General features: G+C 43.2%; 8 protein-coding genes across 8 annotated transcripts; 4 read left to right on the forward strand and 4 right to left on the reverse strand.

The window, feature by feature from the left end:
• The first annotated feature begins 120 nt into the window (after positions 1 to 120).
• Positions 121 to 1476, forward strand: FA14DRAFT_70336 (uncharacterized protein). Its single transcript, XM_025502729.1, has one exon. The coding sequence runs from the start codon at positions 158 to 160 to the stop codon at positions 1112 to 1114; it is 957 nt and encodes a 318-aa protein (XP_025354518.1). The 5' UTR covers positions 121 to 157; the 3' UTR covers positions 1115 to 1476.
• FA14DRAFT_124901 (RhoGAP-domain-containing protein) lies at positions 1337 to 5020 on the reverse strand (the record flags this gene model as incomplete). The annotated part of the gene is made up of 3 exons (XM_025496671.1): positions 1337 to 2162; positions 2256 to 4272; positions 4348 to 5020. The coding sequence occupies 3 exons, from the start codon at positions 5018 to 5020 to the stop codon at positions 1337 to 1339; spliced, it is 3516 nt and encodes a 1171-aa protein (XP_025354519.1).
• A 1226-nt stretch (positions 5021 to 6246) lies between these two features.
• Positions 6247 to 8453, forward strand: FA14DRAFT_161688 (phosphoglycerate mutase-like protein). Its single transcript, XM_025499236.1, has one exon. It carries the CDS (start codon positions 6373 to 6375, stop codon positions 8014 to 8016), a length of 1644 nt encoding a protein of 547 aa, XP_025354520.1. The 5' UTR covers positions 6247 to 6372; the 3' UTR covers positions 8017 to 8453.
• On the forward strand, positions 8304 to 9723 carry FA14DRAFT_70344 (uncharacterized protein). The gene has a single exon (XM_025502730.1). The coding sequence runs from the start codon at positions 8592 to 8594 to the stop codon at positions 9639 to 9641; it is 1050 nt and encodes a 349-aa protein (XP_025354521.1). The 5' UTR covers positions 8304 to 8591; the 3' UTR covers positions 9642 to 9723.
• FA14DRAFT_161689 (uncharacterized protein) lies at positions 9682 to 14431 on the reverse strand. The gene has a single exon (XM_025499237.1). It carries the CDS (start codon positions 14279 to 14281, stop codon positions 9806 to 9808), a length of 4476 nt encoding a protein of 1491 aa, XP_025354522.1. The 5' UTR covers positions 14282 to 14431; the 3' UTR covers positions 9682 to 9805.
• Positions 14432 to 15400: 969 nt separating this feature from the next.
• Positions 15401 to 17824, reverse strand: FA14DRAFT_165266 (glycoside hydrolase family 92 protein; the record flags this gene model as incomplete). The annotated part of the gene is made up of 1 exon (XM_025499947.1): positions 15401 to 17824. The coding sequence occupies one exon, from the start codon at positions 17822 to 17824 to the stop codon at positions 15401 to 15403; it is 2424 nt and encodes an 807-aa protein (XP_025354523.1).
• Positions 17825 to 18815: 991 nt separating this feature from the next.
• On the forward strand, positions 18816 to 19803 carry FA14DRAFT_156886 (uncharacterized protein; the record flags this gene model as incomplete). Its single annotated transcript, XM_025497862.1, has 2 exons — positions 18816 to 19002; positions 19073 to 19803. The coding sequence occupies 2 exons, from the start codon at positions 18816 to 18818 to the stop codon at positions 19801 to 19803; spliced, it is 918 nt and encodes a 305-aa protein (XP_025354524.1).
• FA14DRAFT_161690 (pseudouridine synthase) lies at positions 19778 to 21167 on the reverse strand. The gene has a single exon (XM_025499238.1). The coding sequence runs from the start codon at positions 21058 to 21060 to the stop codon at positions 19855 to 19857; it is 1206 nt and encodes a 401-aa protein (XP_025354525.1). The 5' UTR covers positions 21061 to 21167; the 3' UTR covers positions 19778 to 19854.
• Positions 21168 to 21226: the final 59 nt, after the last annotated feature.

Here is a 21226-nt window from a genome sequence, read left to right on the forward strand (position 1 = left end):
ACTCTTTCTTCTTGCAAAAGTCACTAGACTTCGCCTGCATTAACCCCGTGTGCAAGCGCAGCGCAGCGCGGCACTGTAATGCGGAAAATTAGACTTTTTCTTTTTGCTAAAAAAGAATCTAGACAATCTTCCATCATAATCATTGCCGCACGATGCTATGGCACAACGAGAAACGGTGACGCAAAGCAGCACAAAAGATGATAATGAAGATGAAGGTTCTGAACCTGCTTTCACCTATGTGAACAGGGTAAACAAACAAAAGCGAAAGAATCGAAAGGGAAGACAGAATGGTGCGGTTAATTGTCTCTCCAGTGAAGACATTCTACAGAAAAGAATCGAATATATAGAAAAGCGCAAAAAAGAAATACAGGAAGATGCAAAATTTCGTGAATGGCTAAATGACTTATTACCAAAAGAGGAAGCAGCCGCCGCAGCTTCTTGCAAGTCTGCCCTGGCTCTGGGTTTAGGATCGGTCAAAGATGCTCGGCCTGCACAGGTACAATTGGCTTTCTTCCTACTGCTTTGCGAGCGTCTTGGCGTTCAACATATGCAGGCTTTCGATCCGATCTGCGGAGATGAGGATTTTGCACTTTTGAGATCGTTCAAAGTTGTCTCTTTGAAGGAAAATAAGCAAGGTCGTCATACTTTGGAAGAGCCAACGTTCGTATTCATGCCGCATTGTACATCGACCCTGTACGAAAATTTCTTAAAGGCGAATTGGAGTCCTGTCGGTTTGACAAGAGTATTGCTGTGCTGTAACAATTTAGAGCGTTATGCATCAGACAGGCCAAATCAGAAAGAGAAAAAGCAAAGCGAAGAGAAGCAATCCGATTCCGCAAGCAGCACATCCCTACCTCAATCTTGCATTGATCGTTCTATAGATTATCTCACCATTCGGGAAGTGCCAAATCTCAATTCGGGCCAATTGAGTAATGCACTCAATGATCTGGCATTGCAAACATTTGTACCTATTTCAGCAATTTTACCCCAACCTGAAGGAATAGAAAAGGAAAGTAAGCAAACTTCAAATGTACTTCCAGAAAAGTCAGACAGCTTCTGGACCATCACGGAAAGTCCTGCAACAGCAGCAGATCAGGATCCTGAACTAATCTAGAAACATTTTCGAACAATTGTATACAGAAACAGAAATTGTATTGTATTATATCATTTTATACACCTAGTCAAACCCAAAGAATAACAGAGCCAGCTGAAAGATGAGAATAATGGTATGCATAATAAATTGTGTTTTGAGATTGGGTATAATCTGTTGCTTTGACGATTATGGAATACAGAGCGACTTGACTTGAGATTAGTGATGCTAATTTGGTACCGGATATCAATCAAAAAGGTCGGAATTGTCAATCATAAATTCGATCGTCATCGCCTTTCCGCCCATATGTGCAAATTCTTGAGCGGGATCATGAGAACGCATCAATGTTGGACCGAAAACGACACCCAAGTTCCTACTGCTCATCCGATTATCATCTGCGCGTAATCGAACTCGATACAAATGATCGATCAAGAAGTGCAACGTATCAAAATGTTCTGTGGGCAAAAGATGAACCAAATCGCGCATCGTTGAACGTTTTTGGGCTTGATCCTTATTCTTTGATTCAACACATTCGATAAATCTTTCGTGCAATTCAAACGTCAAAAGCGGTTCGGGTAATTCACGGAAATAATTCTTCAAAACTGAGGTGATTGCACTTATGTCATTGAAACGGTCTTGATCGTTCAAGTTGAATTGTTGTCCTTTTTCGAATAATTGTTGAATAATCTTTAATTGAGACGTTCCACCCGATTTACGATAAATTCCTTCATAATCCATTCCTTGAAGCTCAACAGCTTCTACGCATTTTTCCACAACAAGAGGAACCCTTCTTGAGCCTCCATCAGCTTCTTGTAAATGGTCGCTCAACTTACGTCCAAATACAGGAGGACCCTGCGAATCTGCACTAGCTTCATCAGATCGCGAGAAAGGTTGATTGCAAGAGATCGGTAGGTTTTGCAAACAGCGAACATGGCAGGCCTGTCCACAAAATTGACACTTCAATTCTGATTGACCCCACATATTCTTCTGGCATGCGAAGCATCTGATTGGACGCAAGACGTTGAAAGGTTGGAAAAGATGCTCTTTCACAACAATCTCGCCCGATCCGTTGCTTGTAGCGCCGATCGAACCATTGTGCAGAGTACTGCTTCCCGTATCTTGAGAATGCTTATGATGGTGTGAGATGTTGGATGATTGGGTATACTGCGATTGTGCATCGCTTGATTGATCTTTGTGTTGCTGCTGTTGCATGCCAAAGGAAGAAGATGCATTTGCACTCTTTGGAGGAACCGGTGGTGAAACACCGGGTAAGGCAGCAACAATATGTTGACCGGCACTTCGCGCTGAATCCGTTGTTAATTTGGGTGCTTTCATCCATTTGAACTTTCTTGGAGCAGCTTCGACCTTTGTTACTGGAATAGGCGCAGAGATAGCATAATGTTCTGTGGTATCTGGTATAAAACCTGCTTGTTGGCTTGTCATCATTGAATCTGAGATCGTCGGGGTGGCATTCGCACTGACGGATCCCTTGCCATTCTTGGCACCGCCGAATCCAAATCCGAATCCACCATGAACTGCACGAGCAGTAGAGGGCATCGAAGCCGGTTGAGAAGATCCCGTTTGGTCTGAAACTTGCGCATGTTCGACACGTCTTTGCAGTAATGCAAGTGTACCATTCAGTTCTTCATTCTTGGCGTTCAATGCTGTCGTTTCATCGGCAAATACGTCTCTGGATTGTCGAAGTTCTTCAATCTCAATCAACAGAGCATCACGCTCGGCTGATAGACCGTCAATTTCACGACGATACTTTTCTTTGATACCTTCAAAGCGTGCGACCAAATCACGCTTAGCAGTCTCTTCTTGACTACTATTGGAAGGTGCTTGTTTTCCAACGCTGTGCAGTGTATCGATCTCAGCTAATGCAAGATCCCGTTCGGCTTGCAATTTGGCCAGGTCTTTCTCCATACTCTTTATCGAGGTCTTCACTTCGGTGTTCTTTCGTTGCAAAGTCTCATGCTTGTCCTTTTCTGTCGCAACGCCAGCCAATTTGGTAGCTTGTAGATGTAGTTGACGTTTCAAGTTCAACATCTCAGCTTCTGCATCATACCTTGCCTGCACTTCATGCTCGTATTCCTCTCGTGCTGACGAAAAGCCTTGTGCAGCTTGTTGACTGGCCCTTCTAATACGCTCATACTTGCGCTGAAGTGTTTTCATTCGATCCCGAGTGGCCTCTAATTCATCTAACATGTTCTCCACCACGTTAGTGTCCATATTGACTTGACCGTCATGTGCTTTTTGAATGGATTTACGCATGGTCTCAGACAATTTTGACAGCGATGATGAGGGATCCTCTTTGGCCTCTTTTGACTTCTTTGTATCACCTTTCTGTGCGTCGTGTGCATTTTGCATAGCCTTATCATTCAAATCAGGTGTGTTCGAATGTGAATCAGATGCAGGTTCTTCAAGCTTACGATTTGCGTTTGATTTTCCCGTTGTCGGGTCGTTATCTAAACTGAAATCTTCATAGCTGTCAAATTTACCGAAAGAATCCATCAATCCAATTATATCAGGATCATAGAAGCTAAACGCTCTTGACAGCCTAGAATCCTTTGATGTTGACTTTGGTATTTTCCCGTCAACCGAATCAGCCGTTGATTGTTGATTTACCGACAACAATCCGCTCTTTGGAGAACTGCGATCCAGACTGTCATGAGCATGATTGCGCGACCCATTTAGCGAGCTTTGATCTTTTTCAGAGGCGTGAGAGTCGCTTCCCTTGCTAGCATCTGCATCTCCGCTTGCCTTGTTTCGTTCGGCCAATTGTTTCAGCTTTTCAGTCGAAGCCGCTTGTTCGAACGCACTTGCCAGAAGCGGTGACGCTGAATCGGGCTTGTTGCCTTCTAATTTGGCCAAAGTAGATTGTTGAGCAAGCTTCTGTGCATTCATTCTAGGTGAGATACCTGAGGATGAGCCAACACTTGCAGTCAAGTCGTTCGAGAATGGCTCAGCAGTAGAAGGTCTGCCAGGCCCATCACGTCGACGTTCGGTGGTGCGTTGAGCAGATGGCGTAGGTGCATTTACAGGTCTTTTTGATCCATTTCCAGCCGAGCTAGGTCTGCCCAGATTGGTAGAAGAACTACTTTGCATGTAAGGACTGAGATTGGCAGCTGCATTGGATGTTGAAGATGTAGCATCATCCTTGGGAGGCAAACGTGGCTGGCCTGATGAGCCATCGATCGAGGGACTAACAGGCAAATACTGCGAGGATGCTGATGGCGAGCGCGTATCAAATTTACCGCTAGGAGTGGTTGGTGTCTTGTTGAGATCAGGTGTGCCTGTGATGCTTGCATTACTGGTACCAGAACCTCCTGCAGCTGCTAATGCCGCCGCTGCTCGTTTCTTTTCCGCATGTCGTCTACTTCTTGCAACTCTTTGATTGTGACATTTCATGCAATAGATACCTTGACTTGTTTTGGCAAATACCAATTCTGCAATCGGTGTTCGACAAGACCGACAAACGAAACAAGAAGCATGATACGATTCGTCACCTGTCATGATAGCTTCTTCCATGATTGGTAGATTGCATATCTGACAAGAGTAATTGCATTGACCACAAATCGGATGTCCATCTGACAAAAGCAGGATATCGTCTCGATCAGTGGTGACCGGATTCTTGCATTTCGCACATCGGAAACAATCAACATGCCATAGTTGAGTAGCAAAATGAATGACACCAGCATCTGCAGATTCCTCATCGATCATCTTTTTGCATCCTCCACAGATTGGCTCTGGAAGCTCTTCATCTGCAGGAAAGCCATCCAATGGAGCGCCTCCATCTTCATTCGATGCGTTTACCGGCTCTGAGCCTCCTGCATGATAGTGTAAAGGTAAGATGCCATCTTGAGCACCTGCTTGCTTATGGAAGCCAAATTCTCCCGTTCGTGGTGAGGAAGAGGCAACAGCTGCCATCTTTCTTGAGATGACTTTGTCTTACTTTTTTTGAGACTTTTGAGTTTCTCTCTTGTGTGTGAATGTGGATTTGTTGGTATTAAAAAGGCAGATGAAGCTCGTCACAATAACATTCAGTTATCCTTCGTTGTCCGATAGAGTATGACACTGGATGTGATGCGAGAGTATTGGTACTCAGAGTCTATCGACTGCTATATTCGATTCTTCCCTCAACCTGTCTAGCCTATGCAAGCAGCATGCCATTCAAGAAGGAGCGAGTGGATTGAGGCCTTTCTTTGCGGCCTTGCTTCTGAGATCTTCTGGAGATAATCAAGTGTGTTAATGTTGCAGGTCTGTACTGTCGCACGATGTCGAGCCTTGATTTCACTTTTGTTTGTCAAGATGGTGGTTTGAAGATGAAGTAGTGTGGATGAAATGAGCTGTGCTTTTGTCAAATGTGATTGATTTGTAAGCAACAACAAAAAAGAGAATAAAGATGTGAATGCCAGGATAAATAGGCGGATAAAAGAGAGGTAGGTGATGGTTTGAAAGTGCTTGTAATTCGGCGATCACCTTCAAAGTTAGGCCCAGATAAAACAAAAAACCAAAAGTTGCCGCTCAGCTGCGCGGTGCACCTCCGCTGGCCAATTGGAAAGGCACTAGGGCAGTGTTAGCGTGAATAAGTGTTAATTAAGCTTTAAAACAGCGTACACAAGAAGTACACTTAACGCACAGTCGACTACAGGGTGTGTGCGTGTGTGTGAAGTGAAGGATGCACTCCTGGCTATGCGTGTAAGTGATTGTTTCTATTTCTATGCATCATGCATCTGGAGAGGATCTCCTTTACTTCTTTACTCCATAATAATCACTTATTGTCTTTTTCTCGGAAGAAAACATTGCGGCTCACGCTTTCTCAGGAGGGGTACCTTCTTTCACCTAATCTCATTGCGGGGAATCTTTTACTGAACCGGACAAAGAACGTGTGTTACTGAAACAGGCCTTGATATGAGAAAAAGAGCTAAACATCACATAATAAGGTACACGATGACCGCCTCCATCTATACAATTTGGTGTTTGATCACGTTCATCTAATTGAAACTCAGGACGTCATCGTACCTGGCTTATTTGTTTGAGAAGAGGGACGGATGCCGTAAATGTCTTACCGTCATCCTACATAAATTACGCTAAAATAAAAAGACCAAAACGTGCGCTAGAAGGTAATCGGCATACATAATTCATAAATTAAACTTTCTCATAGAACAAAACGCATATAAAGAACTTTGACTTTCTTCTCCGTTTCTTTCATTTCGGTACACCAACATCTTCTTCAAAAAACACCACCCCCATCCCCATTCACCGCCCTTTCCCCAGAAATGATTGCTCCTGCTATGCTCTTGATAGCCTTGGCTTTGGTGCAATCCACCTTGGCAACCCCTACCTTGTTCCCACGTCAAGCAGGTATCGTACCGCCCAATTCAACGGTATCATTAGATCCTGCATATCCAACTAATGTGGGTTTCTTGGGTCCAACGAAAGCCGGTCAAGCACCTTTCTTGGCTGAAACAGATCGCATCAATACCACTTGTCCCAAAACTGGAGCTTCGATCGAATTACGTTACACTCCTTTAAATGGAACCGCTCCATGCAACAATGGAAGTGACAATATCACCAGTTCAAGCACACCTATCGCTCAATTATGGGGTAATACTTCGCCTTACTTTCCTTCGCCCATCTTCCCAAAGACGCAAAAGTATCGCCAAATCGATGAACAATGCACAATCGAAAAAGTTATCATCATTCACCGTCACGGATCTCGTTATCCGACTTCAAGTCCCACTGAAGGAGCGCCCTATTTCGGTCAATTAATTGCCAACGCAACAGCAGCTAAGAATTTATCAGTCAGCGGTCCTTTGGCATTCTTGTCCAATTGGACCTATAAGCTTGGTGCTGAATTACTCGTACCACAAGGCGCTCAAGAAGAATTTAATTCTGGTATTAAACATTATTATGACTATGGTGCATTATACAACGAAACCAAGAACCTTGCTAAGCCTGTCATTCGTACCACAAGTGAATCAAGAATGTTGGAATCTGCACAATATTGGACTGCAGGATTCTTTGGTCTTAATGCACCTAACATGATCGATTTGCAAGTCATCTTGGAAGGTGATGGATTCAACAATACATTGGCACCTTATGATACCTGCAACAACTCCAACACAATCACTGTCGGTGATACTTACTTGACACCCGTTTGGGAAAAGATCTATTTGAAAGATGCTGCCGCTCGTTTACAAAAATACGTTCAATCCGGTTTCAACGTTACCACGAAAGAAGCATATGGAATGCAATCTTTATGTGCATACGAAACAGTTGGATTGGGATATTCTCAATTTTGTGAATTGTTCACTGAAGAAGAATGGAAAGGATTTGAATACTTTTTGGATTTGCAATTCCAAGGTGATTATGGTTTCATGAGTCCTAACGGTAAAGCTCAAGGTATTGGACTTGCACAAGATATTTTAGCAAGATTGACCAATTCTACCGTTCCGGCCGATCAAGTAACAACACAAAATACCACCATTCTTCCCGTTCCAAACAATCAAACCATTTATGCCGATTTCACCCATGATGATAACGTTTTAAGTACTTTGACCGCTCTCAACTTTACACAAGTAGCAGGCGAATACCTGCCTGCTAACAGCATGGATGAGCGTCGTACATTTGTGTTGTCTCACATCACACCATTTGCAGCTCGATTGGTATTTGAAATTGCATCATGCAAAGGAAGTGATGAGAAAATTATCCGTACAATCTTGAACGATGCCTTGGTTCCAATGGACGAAGGACAAGGTTGTGCAGGACATGCAAATGGAACGTGTAACTTGAACGATTTCATCAAATATCAAAATGAAAACGCTTACAAAGCAGCCAACTTTGATACAGCTTGCTTTGGAACCAATGGCACGGATTTCACCATCACTGGACCAAGTACCAGAAACGGTACAGTCGGTTGATCATATGAATCAGGTGACGGGCTTTGATGTAAATATTACTCTAATATTATTCCGAGATAATCTTCCTTCATTCCACACTAATGCCAGCTGGTCTGCTTACTTTTTCATTTGGTGTGAGATAATTTAGAGATCAGCAAATGCCGAGGATGTGTGTTGTGCCTTCAAGGTCATTTCCGTATCCCGTTAGCAAGATGTACGGAGCGTAGAAACAATAGAATAGGCCGACGTTCAATCTATGCGAGGAGGCGTATTTGTATGCCCCGCCCGCGTACCGTTGATGCATATGCAGTGCAAAAGTCTAGAAGCAAACACAATCAAGCCACAAACAAACACGTTGCATTAAACAGCCCGAACTGGTGATCACTTTTCCCCGCGTTCCGATTGAGGTTTGTTGTTCTGGGGTAATAAATCATACATACACTCGGTCATCATCCTCCACAACCCCTGTCGGTGTAGAATATGCATCTCAAACGCCACACATCATTGGCGTACATGGATTATAATCTTGTGTAAGGGATAAGGGAATATCGTTCTTGATAAGATTGTTTTGAAGAGTATATAAATTATAGAGCCGAATGTGTGCCATTCAAATACAATTTCCTTTCTCCCGTCGACAACTGGAAATGGAACTCAAAGCACCTATCTCAGATGCGAATAGAATTCTACGTCATCTTCAGCTACGATCCTACAAAAGTGAGAGATGTCATGGTGCTCAATGGTCATACAAAACACTTTTACCACCTCTAGGTCAATCTACCGCGTTTGGAGGGTTGATGGTTGCATTGATGATACAAGCTGCATATCAGACATTTCCTCAATCGAATGCAGTTCAATACAAAGTTGATTCCATCACAGCCACATTTTTGGGCTCTATTCCTTCTTCGACAAAGGTACGATTAATCGTACATTCCATTGGACAGAGCCATACAACTCAATCACGGCACGTTCGGGTATTGATCCCAGTCATGAATAATGGAAAACGAACATGGACGACAAGAATGACGGGAATCGTTCAATTGAGTCAATCATCAGAATCCGCTTTTAGAAATGGCTCAACTCCGAGCGCTTTTGTAAGTTTGACTCAAATGCCATCGAACAGCGTAATCTCGAAAGTTGTAGCAGAAGATCTATTTGGAATACCATCTCATAAAAGCTCGAAATTTGCCAATCCGTCTTATGCAGAGGAAGATCAACACGCCGACATGCAATGTACCTTGCATCATTTACTCAAAAGTGTGCCAAACATACACTCGGAGCAACTGCAAACGATCAATTCTCGATCGAAGCAAGAAGGTGTCTTACCCATCACTGCAACTTCAATTGGTCCGACTTTGTTGGCATTCACCCTGGATAATTGTATTCCAGGTGCAATGAGCGGATTACGACACTTCACGGATAAAGCGCAGAATACATCTGGATCGATCGCGCTCAGAATGCGTTTCAGCAATACTTCTTTCGATACAGATACTTGGAATGAGTTGCAAGCACTCTTTGATGCTGATTATGAGATGCAACAGAAGACGAATAACACCATCATGTTCAGTCGATCAAACCAAATCGATGACCTTCCGCACCACCTATTTCGACATCGTAAAAGGTCAACCACAACGCTTTCCAAACTATAACGCCTTTAACGAACAAATTGACGAACAAATTAACGAGATTACACTGTACCATTGTTGACTACATTTCATGAAATTGACGACTCTCATGTAAATTTGAATTAATTATACAAAGGTGAAATGATTTACAATTATCTCTTGACAAAAACATCCTTTTTTTTTCTCGCTTATTGCCCTTTTCGAATGGTTTGATAGCTAACCTTTGGTTCAACTTTCTTCGGTACGCTCTTGTCCGGAGTTGCATAAGCAATGCCCAATGCATTACCAAATGTGAAAAGAACGGGCAACCTCGTGCTACTCGCAGCAGGTGACCGATCATTCTTGTAATATGCGCTTACGTGACCTAAACGGGTGAATGATAACGTCGTTGGTACAGCTCGGGATCCTCTTAGCATATTGCTATTTTGTCCTCTTTCTCGTGCTGTTGTGATCGCTCCACTGTCATAAGAATCATTCATCCGGGCCAATGATGCTTCTTCTTCGATCAACAATGGCGCCTTTCGAACAAGATGTTCACAATCTGACTCATAGAGTACATTATGTGAATTGGCATACTTGCTGTTCCACAAAGCGTATAAGTTCACTTCAAACATTTCCCATCTGTTTGCTCCATTTCCTTCGGCATCTCGCATTCCTGCATATTCGAATGCCAGCCTGCGTACCCCAACCAAACTCGCCCCTGTCGCTGTAAGCACCACATCTGCACCACCTCTACGACAGTCGAATTCAGCAAAAATATTGAATCCAAACGTGTTTGTGCCAGACAGTGTAGTGCTGCCACTTGGATCAGAGCTGTGAATGCTCTCGTTGCTTTCGCGTACTGAAGGTGATCTTTCATGTGCATTCATGTCTGGCGCTGGCGGTCTCGAATGACTACTTCTTCGTAAAGCACGTGGCGATCCGTTGGGAGAACCAGGAGGTCCATGTGATGCATCAGTCGAACCTTGATCAGATGATTGGTTCCATTTGGAGACTGTTGGTGGTACAATATGACTGCCAGAAACAGATGGTGTGGACAATATTCCTTCCAAGCTCAGAAGCGTAGCGGAAGAGGATGTAACAGCAGCTAACAAGATTCCATCAAATCCGTCATGTGCGCTCTCTGATAGTTTTGTGCTATCCCCATGTAGACTTCTCACCCTATCGATTGGACTTCCACAAAGATCGATCTGTGCCACATGCCTACTAGTATCCGCTTCGTACAGCACAAGCTTCCCGAGAACAGTTCCAACAGCCACATATGCCTTGGAAGCACGGCTTGAGTCTGTCGGTACGTTCAGTAGCGTGGCACATTTCACGATACCAGCTGTACTTCGTGCAGACATGATTGTCTTTGCATAAGGTGCTTCTTCCATCAGCTTGTACACGCTGAATGATCCATCAGAGGAAGAGAATAAAATAACATCTTTTGCTGAGAGCGCACCTTTGGAAACCTCAATTGCTGCCCACGCAGTTTGTGTTGGGTTCAAACTTATTGCTTTAGTTGGAGGTCCATCCGATGTCCAGCGCCATGCGCTTCCGTCTCTGTGGAAAGATAAAATTGAAACCGGCTCAAGTGGCGAAGAGGGTTGTTGTATTGGTAACAATCTCATATTTGATATTCTGCTGGATGGTCGTGCTTCTTCTGTGAATTGATCCGTCAGACTGGTGCGAATCAACCGTAGTGACGAAATCGAGAATAAACTGATGTGTCCATTTGCATGACCGATCATAATCATGTCCGATGCAAGATCCGCAGCCAAAGCACTGACAGGATGATACGACTGTAAGACATCTTTAAGGATCACCAAATTCTCCAGCTTGGTTCCTTTTCGTGATGCTCTTGCTATTTGCAAGGTAGAATCGGCTGCAACACTGATAACATGCACGCCTGCATAACATACGAGTGTTATATCAAACCCATGGCCTTCCGCACAAACTGCCAAGGTTGTATCTAGATGTGAACTTGATTCCACTCTTTCTCTTTGTAGTTGAATCCTTTCCTCGTCCGATTCGTCTTGTTCCTCAAACTTACTTCGTTTAGCATCCAGTAATTCTGTATCCTTTAAAAGGTAAAGCAGCAGCACCCACAATAACGCAGTCGTTCCTGCAATAGGCAGAATGACCAATTTGAAAAACCAGATGAAAGCACGAACCCTTGGCCTAAAGATTGCCCAACTTGCGAAATTTCTCCGTTTCACATGTTGACGTGATGCTGAAGGTAGTGAAACGACCGTCCAAGGTTCCACTTTGACATGAACGGAAGCAGCATCATTCGGGTTCAACGTTTGCCACAAACGCGCAGAAGGAGATGAATGCCACCAAGGCGACGGAGGATTGTTGAGATCTATTGCTCCATCTTCACCTGTTTGAAGATGGGAAAATGGATCGAAAGCATGTTCGCCATTGGTTACCGCGCTTGGCAAAGGCGGAGTCAGATCAGATGATACATGATTCCAAGCTGCTCTCTCATTCTCTTGCACAGAGAAGGGATAAGAGAATGAGCTGGTATATCCTGAGCCATGATACAGATAAATTCCAGCCATGAACGCAAGTAGAAGCGATAAGCTGAATGTTCTCGCAGTCCTTGCACGCCATGCAGCACGACAACTTTGTTTGATGAGAGACGCTCCCCTCGAAGGTAACAATGAATCCGTCATTGCGTCATCCACACTGGCTGATTCAGAATGGATCGATTCAGTATCGTCATTCAGGGTGTGGTTGCCATTTTGAACTTCACGATTATCCTGTGAGAGTAGATCAGCTAATTCCAAACGTTGCATATCGATGCTCAATACTGTTGCGTAGAGGTAGAATTGCATAAAGAAATCGACAATCAATGCAAAGATTGCAAAGATACAGAATTCTCTGACTGCTCGAACGTTGACCACGAATGAGATTGTGGCCATAAGTAGCACGTCTGAAAGAACAGTGACGGCGATTGGCACTCCTGCCTTTTCGAATCCCGCTGCCAATCTTGCTCCGACCGATAAAGAAGTTGAAGTGGATACAATTGCATTTGTCAAAGCGAACATGTTCTCCGATCCAATCACCACGATCACGAATGGCAAAATCTCCCATGGTACCAACGTCAATCGTATACCGCTCAAAGCGCAAACACTGATGGCCAGCGTCATACTGATGACCAATTCCACGCAAGCTGTGAAAGCGAGACCTAGTGGTGAATGTACGTTTCGGATCCTGAATAGACTTCGAGTCAGCCAAACAATCATGGCGATATAACCAACAGCCAACAAAACTTTCTGTGTCGGGAAACTTTCTTCCGGATGACGGGGTATAAATTGCAGTACGATCTCTTTCGGTACGTGCCAATCAGAATTAAGAAGGCTCACTTGTCGCCCAGTAATATTGCGCAACATCGAAGACCATGCCAAATGCGCAGGATTTGCATCATTTGATGAACTTTCTGAATAAGACGTATTACAGCCTTCTTCGTCCTCCAAGAAGAATGTTAAAGCCAAATGGTCCGCGCGTGGTAGCTGTTGGAATAAGTGACTTCTCCCTGCTAGCGATGTCGAAAGCGTGATCGGGACACCTTGCTCGGTGTAATTGAGTGTAGATCGTAAAATTGTCGTTGTAGGTGCAGAGTCAGTGGCGATAAGGTCTTTGTCCATCGACCAATATGATAAGGGCGAAAGGACTAAGCATTTATCTGTACTCAGATCGCGTATGCAATTTGGAAGACCCGCGCTTCGTCCTTCGCCACTCTCGAGGAAAGTCTCGATGCTTCGTTGTAGATTCAGTGCCGAACGCAGGATTGGGGTGTGCAAAGATCCATACCTATGTCCTAGGCCCATGATCACATCTTCAGTGGTGATAAAGACATGCTCGACACGTACAGAGGTACACGTGTTAGATTTGATCTCTTCGTGTGTTCCATGCTGCAAGGATGAATGCCAGTGCGAGACACTGCTGCCGATAGAGTATGCGTCTGAGTCCCTAGCATCAATAGCACGTAAGTCGGGAGCATCGTCCCAGATCATTCGCAAATCTCGTATGCTATTATGATGCTTTCTGCCACTACTTGCAAACGAATCAAGCAAAGGCGTACTGAGACTGCGCCAAACACTACCTGCATCGCCTCTAGTCACACCAGGACCACCTTTTGAAGACCAAAGGTATATTCCTACTGCCGGATAAAAGAGTGATGTCACGATCAGACAAGTGAGCACTAGTGTTTGAACGGGATGTCTTGCTATCCTACGACCATGCTTTCGATACTGTTTCTCTAGTGCGCTGCGAGATTGCAGAGATAGACGTTCAAAATTCCTTGCCAGCTGTGATTGAATACTTTCCGTTTCTTTCTCACTTATTCTCTTGTTCCGTTTAGCTCGGCCTTTACTGGGAGAAGATGAGACGACAGAATTGGCTCGAAAGTCGTTTGACGGTGGGGCTAGAGTGGCAGAGCCTGAACGATATAGACGATTTTGTAGTGCCGGAGTTGAGCCATTTGGGGCTTGTATCCTATCGTTGACGGCTTTATCATTGCTCATTCTTGTTTTCAGAGGTGGCCGTATTGTGCTGGAAGAAGTTCCATTGCGATTTGAAATGTTGGATTCGTCCCCTCTTTGATAATCGATTGAAGCGTATCTCCGGTTTGGAGAACCTCGATTCTCGGAATAGGTTGATTCTGTTCCGTTCATCTTGTATTGAGTTACTGAAATTGATGAGAGAATGGCTCGATAGTGGTGATACTACTGCATATTTGCATTAGTAAATGTTTTGCTATACATTGTCACCGTTGTCGGTTTGGGTATAGTGGAAATGATGGTGAATGGTCAAGGATGTGTAATTCCGAAAAAATGTAAGCAAATAAAATTAAAGTCAGTGCACATTTGTAATTGTTGGATTACACACTGTGCATCTGCTTGACCAATAAATACACTCAACGCGCCAACAAAAGTGTGTATCTCACACAAGGAACAAGGCACAATACCAGTTAAAGACAAGCAAGAAATCCTGTTAAGTATTTGACGCTTTTAGAATTGTGGCGGACGAGACCCCCCTTCCATGAGCCTGGGTCGAATTAGAAATACAGAGAGAATGATTGAAATACCCTTGCAGAATAGTATGCAGGACACATTGTATGCATGATTAAAATGTTAAGGTTCTCGATTATCATCAATTCACACTCCGCCACAAAACTCGATCGAATGCAAGGTGAGGGGGTCCCAACACCAACCTGAAAAGTGTAAAGGGTATCTTTTTCGCTTAATGTGATCAATTGTCTACATATGCGGGCTGAACCAAGAACTTGAATGCCGACAAAGGATCACTCTCGCCATCCGAAGACGAAGATAAGGAACGATTTCAGGATGCATGCGAGTATATGCTCTTTCGATGCATGTCAAATTTCAACTTTCATTATGAAAATGGAAACTTTAATCTTAAAGTATGAATAATTCACACTTTTGATGTCAAGTTGAATGAGTAATAAGGAAAGATTTATAGAAGGCTCAACTTTATATGTTCGGCACCGTGTCGCGAGTAGAATGAAGATGTCAAAATGTTGGGCTTGGTGCGCGAAAAGTGTTGCAATACATATATGGAACGCTCACAACTGAATAGCGGGGCATGTTCTATCTTATCAACGCTCAGTCCTCTCATTGAAAGTCAGAATAAGGATCATTCGATATTGACGTCACTCAAGAAAGCTAGCGCCATTTTCTGATCAGGTGATTGGAGACATTCATTGATCTCATTATGAGTTGCTAAGGAACAGAAGTAGACGAACTATTGGCTAATGCAGATCTTGCTCTTACTCAAAATATGTCAAAGCCACCGGTACTCATACTGCTTGGAAGATCACCGGCCGAAGAACCACAATCGGTAACTTGATCTTTGGTAGCCATTTCAAACACGATATCAACATGACCCGGTTTTGCATTTTGCGTTGCAGCAGCAGGGAATAAATCATCGAAAAAGAGTTTACAACGTGAAGATTGTTGTTTGCCATTAATCGAAACACTCTTCACGTAAGCTCTTACATTATTTGGCATATCTTTGTTTAGACTTGATTTGTCGAAATTGTTTGCTGTTACGGTTACTGTTCCGAATAGAGTATTTGTCAACGTATAATGCGGAACAAATGGTGAAGTGATCAAGAATTCACGTGTAGAAGGTACTGGATAAAGACCCAATAAATGGAAGAGCAATAATGTTGCCATTGCTGCATTATCGTCATTGCCCGGTAAGCCTGCATTTGTTGTATTGAAATCAGTATAAACAATCTTTCGAATTCTATCAACACTGTGCGTTGGACTGTTGGCGTAATGATAAGCAATCGGAGTTTGGAAACTTGGTTCATTGCCAGAATAGTATAATTGCTTCGCAAAGAATGTTTCCAAACGCTTGATGAAATGTGTCTTGTCACCGTTTGTTAATAATTTGATCAAACCTGCGAAATCATGCGGTGCAAACAAGGAATATTCCCACGATGATGATTCATAAATGGAAAAGTTGTTCTCTTGCTGCAAACTGCAGTAGTGACCAGCCATATCAATCGGACTGCATGTGATTGGATCAATGTTTCCAAAAGTTCCATTAGGATAACGACGTTGAACGAATGTATCAAAACCAAAAGATTTAGTGTTTTTATCAAACGCATTTTTGTAGAACAAGGAACGATTTGACCATCTTTGTGCATCTTCTTCTTTTCCCAGGAGTAATGCCACATTACGGATACCGAAATCATTGAAACAATATTCCAGTAATCGTGAACTCTCACGATTTTGTCTTCCAGTCGTGGTACGATCATAAACCTCAAATGGAATATATCCATATTCTTCATAAACACCGATTTGACGACCACCAGAAGTCCATTCGATGGAATTTGTAGTTGCATCATCATACAATGCTTTGTAAAGATCATCAAAATTGACACCTTGTCTTGCGTTTCTGTACTTTACGGCAAAATCAGAAATGATATTTGTACCATCACTTCCACCTTGGGTAATACCTGGAACATTGTTTGCTCTACATTCTGGAATATAACCCAACTTGCGCCAACCATCGATGTATGTCTCAACAATTTGAGAATAATCGTCAGGCGAAGTGAGAGAGAGCATAGGATGGAATGTCCTGAATGTATCCCAAGAACAATACAAGCCGTCAAAGTAAGGATAAGCAGTGCCGGCAAACGCACCTTGTGTCTCCAATGTTGCATTATTTGGACTGAGGAAAGAACGGTAGTAGGACGAGTAGATCAATTCAGCGATTGTTGGATCAGAATCATTTGCGATTTGTAATCTGCGCAATTTGTCATTCCACATTGCCTTGCTTTGATTTTCGACAGCGGCGAAATCGAATTGAGGAATTTCACTTTCGGCATTTTGACAAGCTTGTTTAGCTGAAACATAAGATACGCCTGCTCTGATAAGAACTTGTGGATTACCTTTACCGTCCTTTTGCGTAGTCTTCCATGAAATAAGTGCGCCTTGTTGAGCAATTTGCCCTCCCATTTGATTTTTGACTTGTTTTGCTGTTGTGGCTTTTGGCACTTTATAATCAGATCCATAACGATCACCACGGAAAAGTCCGTAGAAATCAATTTCTTGTTTACCTTCTGCCAATAAGTCAAAGCATGAATATGCATTGTATGAGTAAATTTGACTGCCGAAACTACTCTTGAAAACGCCTCCCATCATGATCCGACCTTTGACGGGATCAACATCAATCTCTCCACCAGAAAATGAACCTGGCAAATCATCTGTCCAATCAAATACAACAAAAGGTGTTTTTGAGTTTTGCTTTGAGAGTTGTTCATGTGACCATGTATAACGCAACAAGCCGGCTCTACGAGTGGAAGTTGCTTCCAATTGAACGGAATTGTTCAATGTTGTGCTAAAGTAACCCGGTGAGGCTTTATCTTTTCCTGGTTCACGCCAACGTTTGCGATCGTCCAACAAGACAGGGCACAATTCAAAGTTGTCATGCGAACAAATGACTGGGATAGATTCGAAATTACCATAGCTTCCCGAGGAAGAACCTGTACCGGAATCGTGCAACAAGCTCATTCCACGAATGTAGCCTTGTGGGTCATCATTGTATCCTGCCGGAGCATATTCATCAACATCAATTCCAATTTTTGCCATGCCAAATGGAATTGCTGCACCGGGGAATACATTGCCAGGATTGTCCGTTGCGCCAGTTCCGATGAAAGGATTGACCAATTTTGTATAATCCATTTGGGATGGATCTTGAACATCACGTTTGTTGTGATGAGAAGGAATGAATTGAGCGCGTTTAGAGAGGCTGCTTAAACCTTGATTCATGTTGCTTCGCATATAATCATGGTTCTTCACATTTTCATTGAATTTTGCTGGTCTGCCTTGTTTTGCAACCAAATTAAAAGCAGGAGATTGATATGCTAAATCAAACAAAGAAGACCACGAAGTAGCTCCATAACGTAGTTTAGAAAGAAAAGTAAGCGCTTTCTGTTGCTCTTCGTACAGATCTAAATCTGTCCTACCTGCATAAGGATTTGAGGTTGTGGCATCTCCCGTATCCCAAAATGGTCTTTGGGAAGAGAAGCTGGTCAAACGACCGAAATATTGTGGACGACCAGCGGTGTCTTGAGATTCGTCAGCATTGCAAAAAGAAGTGGTAGCCAAAAAGGCAGCGAGCCAAGAAATAGTTTGAATTTTCATTCTTTTGGAGGGGAAAAGGATGGTGGTAGAAGAGTGCCTTTAAGATGCCAGCGTAGGAAAGGCATGTTCTGCTGATGAGGAACTTTTAAGCGGCGCCGATATATGCGGAATGTCCGTCACAATCCCCTGAAATGTTGAAGTTTGTCCAAAAGGAAAGGAGAAAATACCGCGTATGTGTTGTGAAGGCCCCTCTGTACATGCTTGATACCGAAGAATCATGGGGCTTACTCCCCAGCTTCCATGTGCATTTCCTTCTTTGTTCATATGTGAATGTCATCGGTCCGCCGGGTAAAATGCCAAGAGTGTTTTTGACACCATATGATAAAGTTGTGGCTAAATTAGCGTGCATATACCCATGATCATCGAAGTAGAGAAACGGTTGAACGGTTTGATGATACAATGCAAATTGTACGCTAAAGCAAGGTGGGGTACAAGCTAAAGAAGGTGTCATGCTGTTGTGTCTTTATCTCCCCGTGCACGCGCCCTAATCTCCGTTAATAGGAGTAACCCCTTTCTTCTCCACACCATCATGTTGCCTTCCATCCTTTCCAAGCTATCCCCTAAGAACAAGATCATGCAACATGGCTGTACATGGAACAAGTTCTCCTTTAAACCACACAACATAAATCATGATGTCGCTATAGAGCTTGCCGTTGAAGTACATCAACCTGCTCAAGATAAAGTCCATACAGTGTTGATTGTGTGTCATGGCAGAGGTGAGTGTATTACAAGTCAAAGATCGAATCAGCATTCAACTAAAACACACTTGTTCTCTTTACCGTTCAGAGAGGGATGCTATGCAAATCCTCCGACAAGCTCGTCAAAATTTATCAGATGAAAATGTATTAATTATTGCGCCAAAATTTCTCAACGGGACAGACTCGGCAAACACGGCCGGACAAGCAAGTAATTTATTGATTTGGAGAGGAAACGATTGGGGTGAAGGCGGACCGAGTAAATCGACTGCTGGCAGTCCTATTACATCTTTTGAAGTTTTGGACGCAATCATTTCCTATTATAGCGATCCTACGAGATTCACAAGGCTAAAGAAAGTTGTATTGGTAGGACACAGTCTTGGAGGTCAGCTCGTACAGAGATATTCGGTCTTGGGCAAAGCAACGAAACATGCTGAACATCTTGAGCCAATATTTGTGGTGATGAATCCAAGTACTTACCTCTACCTTCGAGATGATATTCCTTACAAATACGGCTTGGCGGGAAGACAGAAAGCTTTTGCCCATTATAGCTCTGCTGCTTCCATAAGCACGCAAGAGCTCACATTGCGCTTTCGACAAAGAAAGGTGCATTACTTGCATGGCGAAAGGGATCTTGGCACAGGAGATGAACGACCTTTGGCGATGGCACAAGGAAGGAACCGATTCGAACGAAGCCAAAATTGGTGTAATCATTTACATTCTCTCGTTTGGCCAGCAACGCATACATTCGCATACGTACCTAATGTTGGTCATGACGCTGGCAAGATGATGGCTTCTTCTCACTTTAAAAGTATTTTATGACTTAATGCTATGCTATATTGTACAAAGAGTATGCATAATCCGATCTATATTCTAACAAATTTCCATCCTTTCTAAGATGAGCCTTTCCCATTCTTGCAGATCCTGATCATCTTGAACGTCATTCGTAGCTTGGGTTTGCCCGTTTTCTGTCTTTCTTTTCTTTGCACTTTCCCCATTATGGTATTCTGAGATTGCTTTCTCCAACACTTCCCATTCGATTGCTTCCCGCAAAATTGCAGTATCATTCGGGCTGCTTTCATACCCTGGCACTACCCATGGACCTTGCCTTGTCCTAGTCAATTTGACAACATGTGCTGCAGAATCGAGCTTTTGTCCTACTTCATGAACGATTGTGCGGATATACGTTCCTGAAGAAACGGTAAGATCCAATGTGAATGCGGGAGCTCTTTGTTCTTTGGATGTCAATTCACTCGATTCAGCCGCTTCCTCTTCTGCTTCTGTTTGTTTCCCATCTAGCCCTGCCATTCTTCTGGCCCTCTTTGCGATCTTTCTCTCTTCTGCGCTGCATTCCTTGCTGGGAGCATTGTATTCGTGTTGATCAGGCTCTTGCCATTTTGCAAGGGATGATTTATGAATTGTGATTTTTCGTGCTTCTATCGGTCTTGGTAAATCTTCACCTGCTCTTGCATAATCCAATAATCGCTTACCGTCAATTTTGACTGCACTGTAAAGAGGCGGAAATTGCATTAGATCCCCTTCAAATTCACGCAATACTTCTTTGACACCTTCAGCTTTCACTTGGTCGAACGGCTTGTGTTCCAATATCGGATCTTCAGAATCGTAAGACAATGTTGAACAGCCCAGCAATCCTACTGTTCTGTATTCTTTTGAACAATCAAGGAATTGTTGCAACTTTTTCGTTCCAGCTCCGATTCCAACCACCAAAACACCATCTGCCAATGGATCCAGAGTACCTCCTTGTCCTATCTTTGGTATTGTACCTGCACCTCTACGATTCCTGCGTGATTTCTGTTGATTGGTGTTTATTGATTGAAATACTTTACTTTTTCCTAGCATAGGTTTCAATTTGTCCAATATTTGCATTGAAGAAGGTCCACTTGGTTTGACAATACCAAAGATACCAGAAACAGGAAATGAAGGTAGTTTATTCGACTCAAGTGATCTTTTGAGGGGTTTGTTGGGTATCTCTTTCGTCTGTACATCCGTCTTGTCAGCCGTCCTTTCCTCCACCTTTGCTGAAGATGCAACTTGTTCTGTTTCAGTCGAAGTTGTCATCGTTCTTGCATGGCCTATTATTCTGACGTTCCGAATCAGTGTACTGCTTTGCCGAATCAGAGGCGAAATAAGCATGAAGAGATGGTATGGTTCTATATGAGATACACTTGCATGTTTAGAAGGAACAAATGCAACCAAAAATAAAAATATTTCTATCGTCTTAGTA

The sequence above is a fragment of the Meira miltonrushii genome (genome assembly GCF_003144205.1).
Source record: "Meira miltonrushii strain MCA 3882 unplaced genomic scaffold FA14scaffold_3, whole genome shotgun sequence".
NCBI lineage: Eukaryota > Fungi > Basidiomycota > Exobasidiomycetes > Exobasidiales > Brachybasidiaceae > Meira > Meira miltonrushii.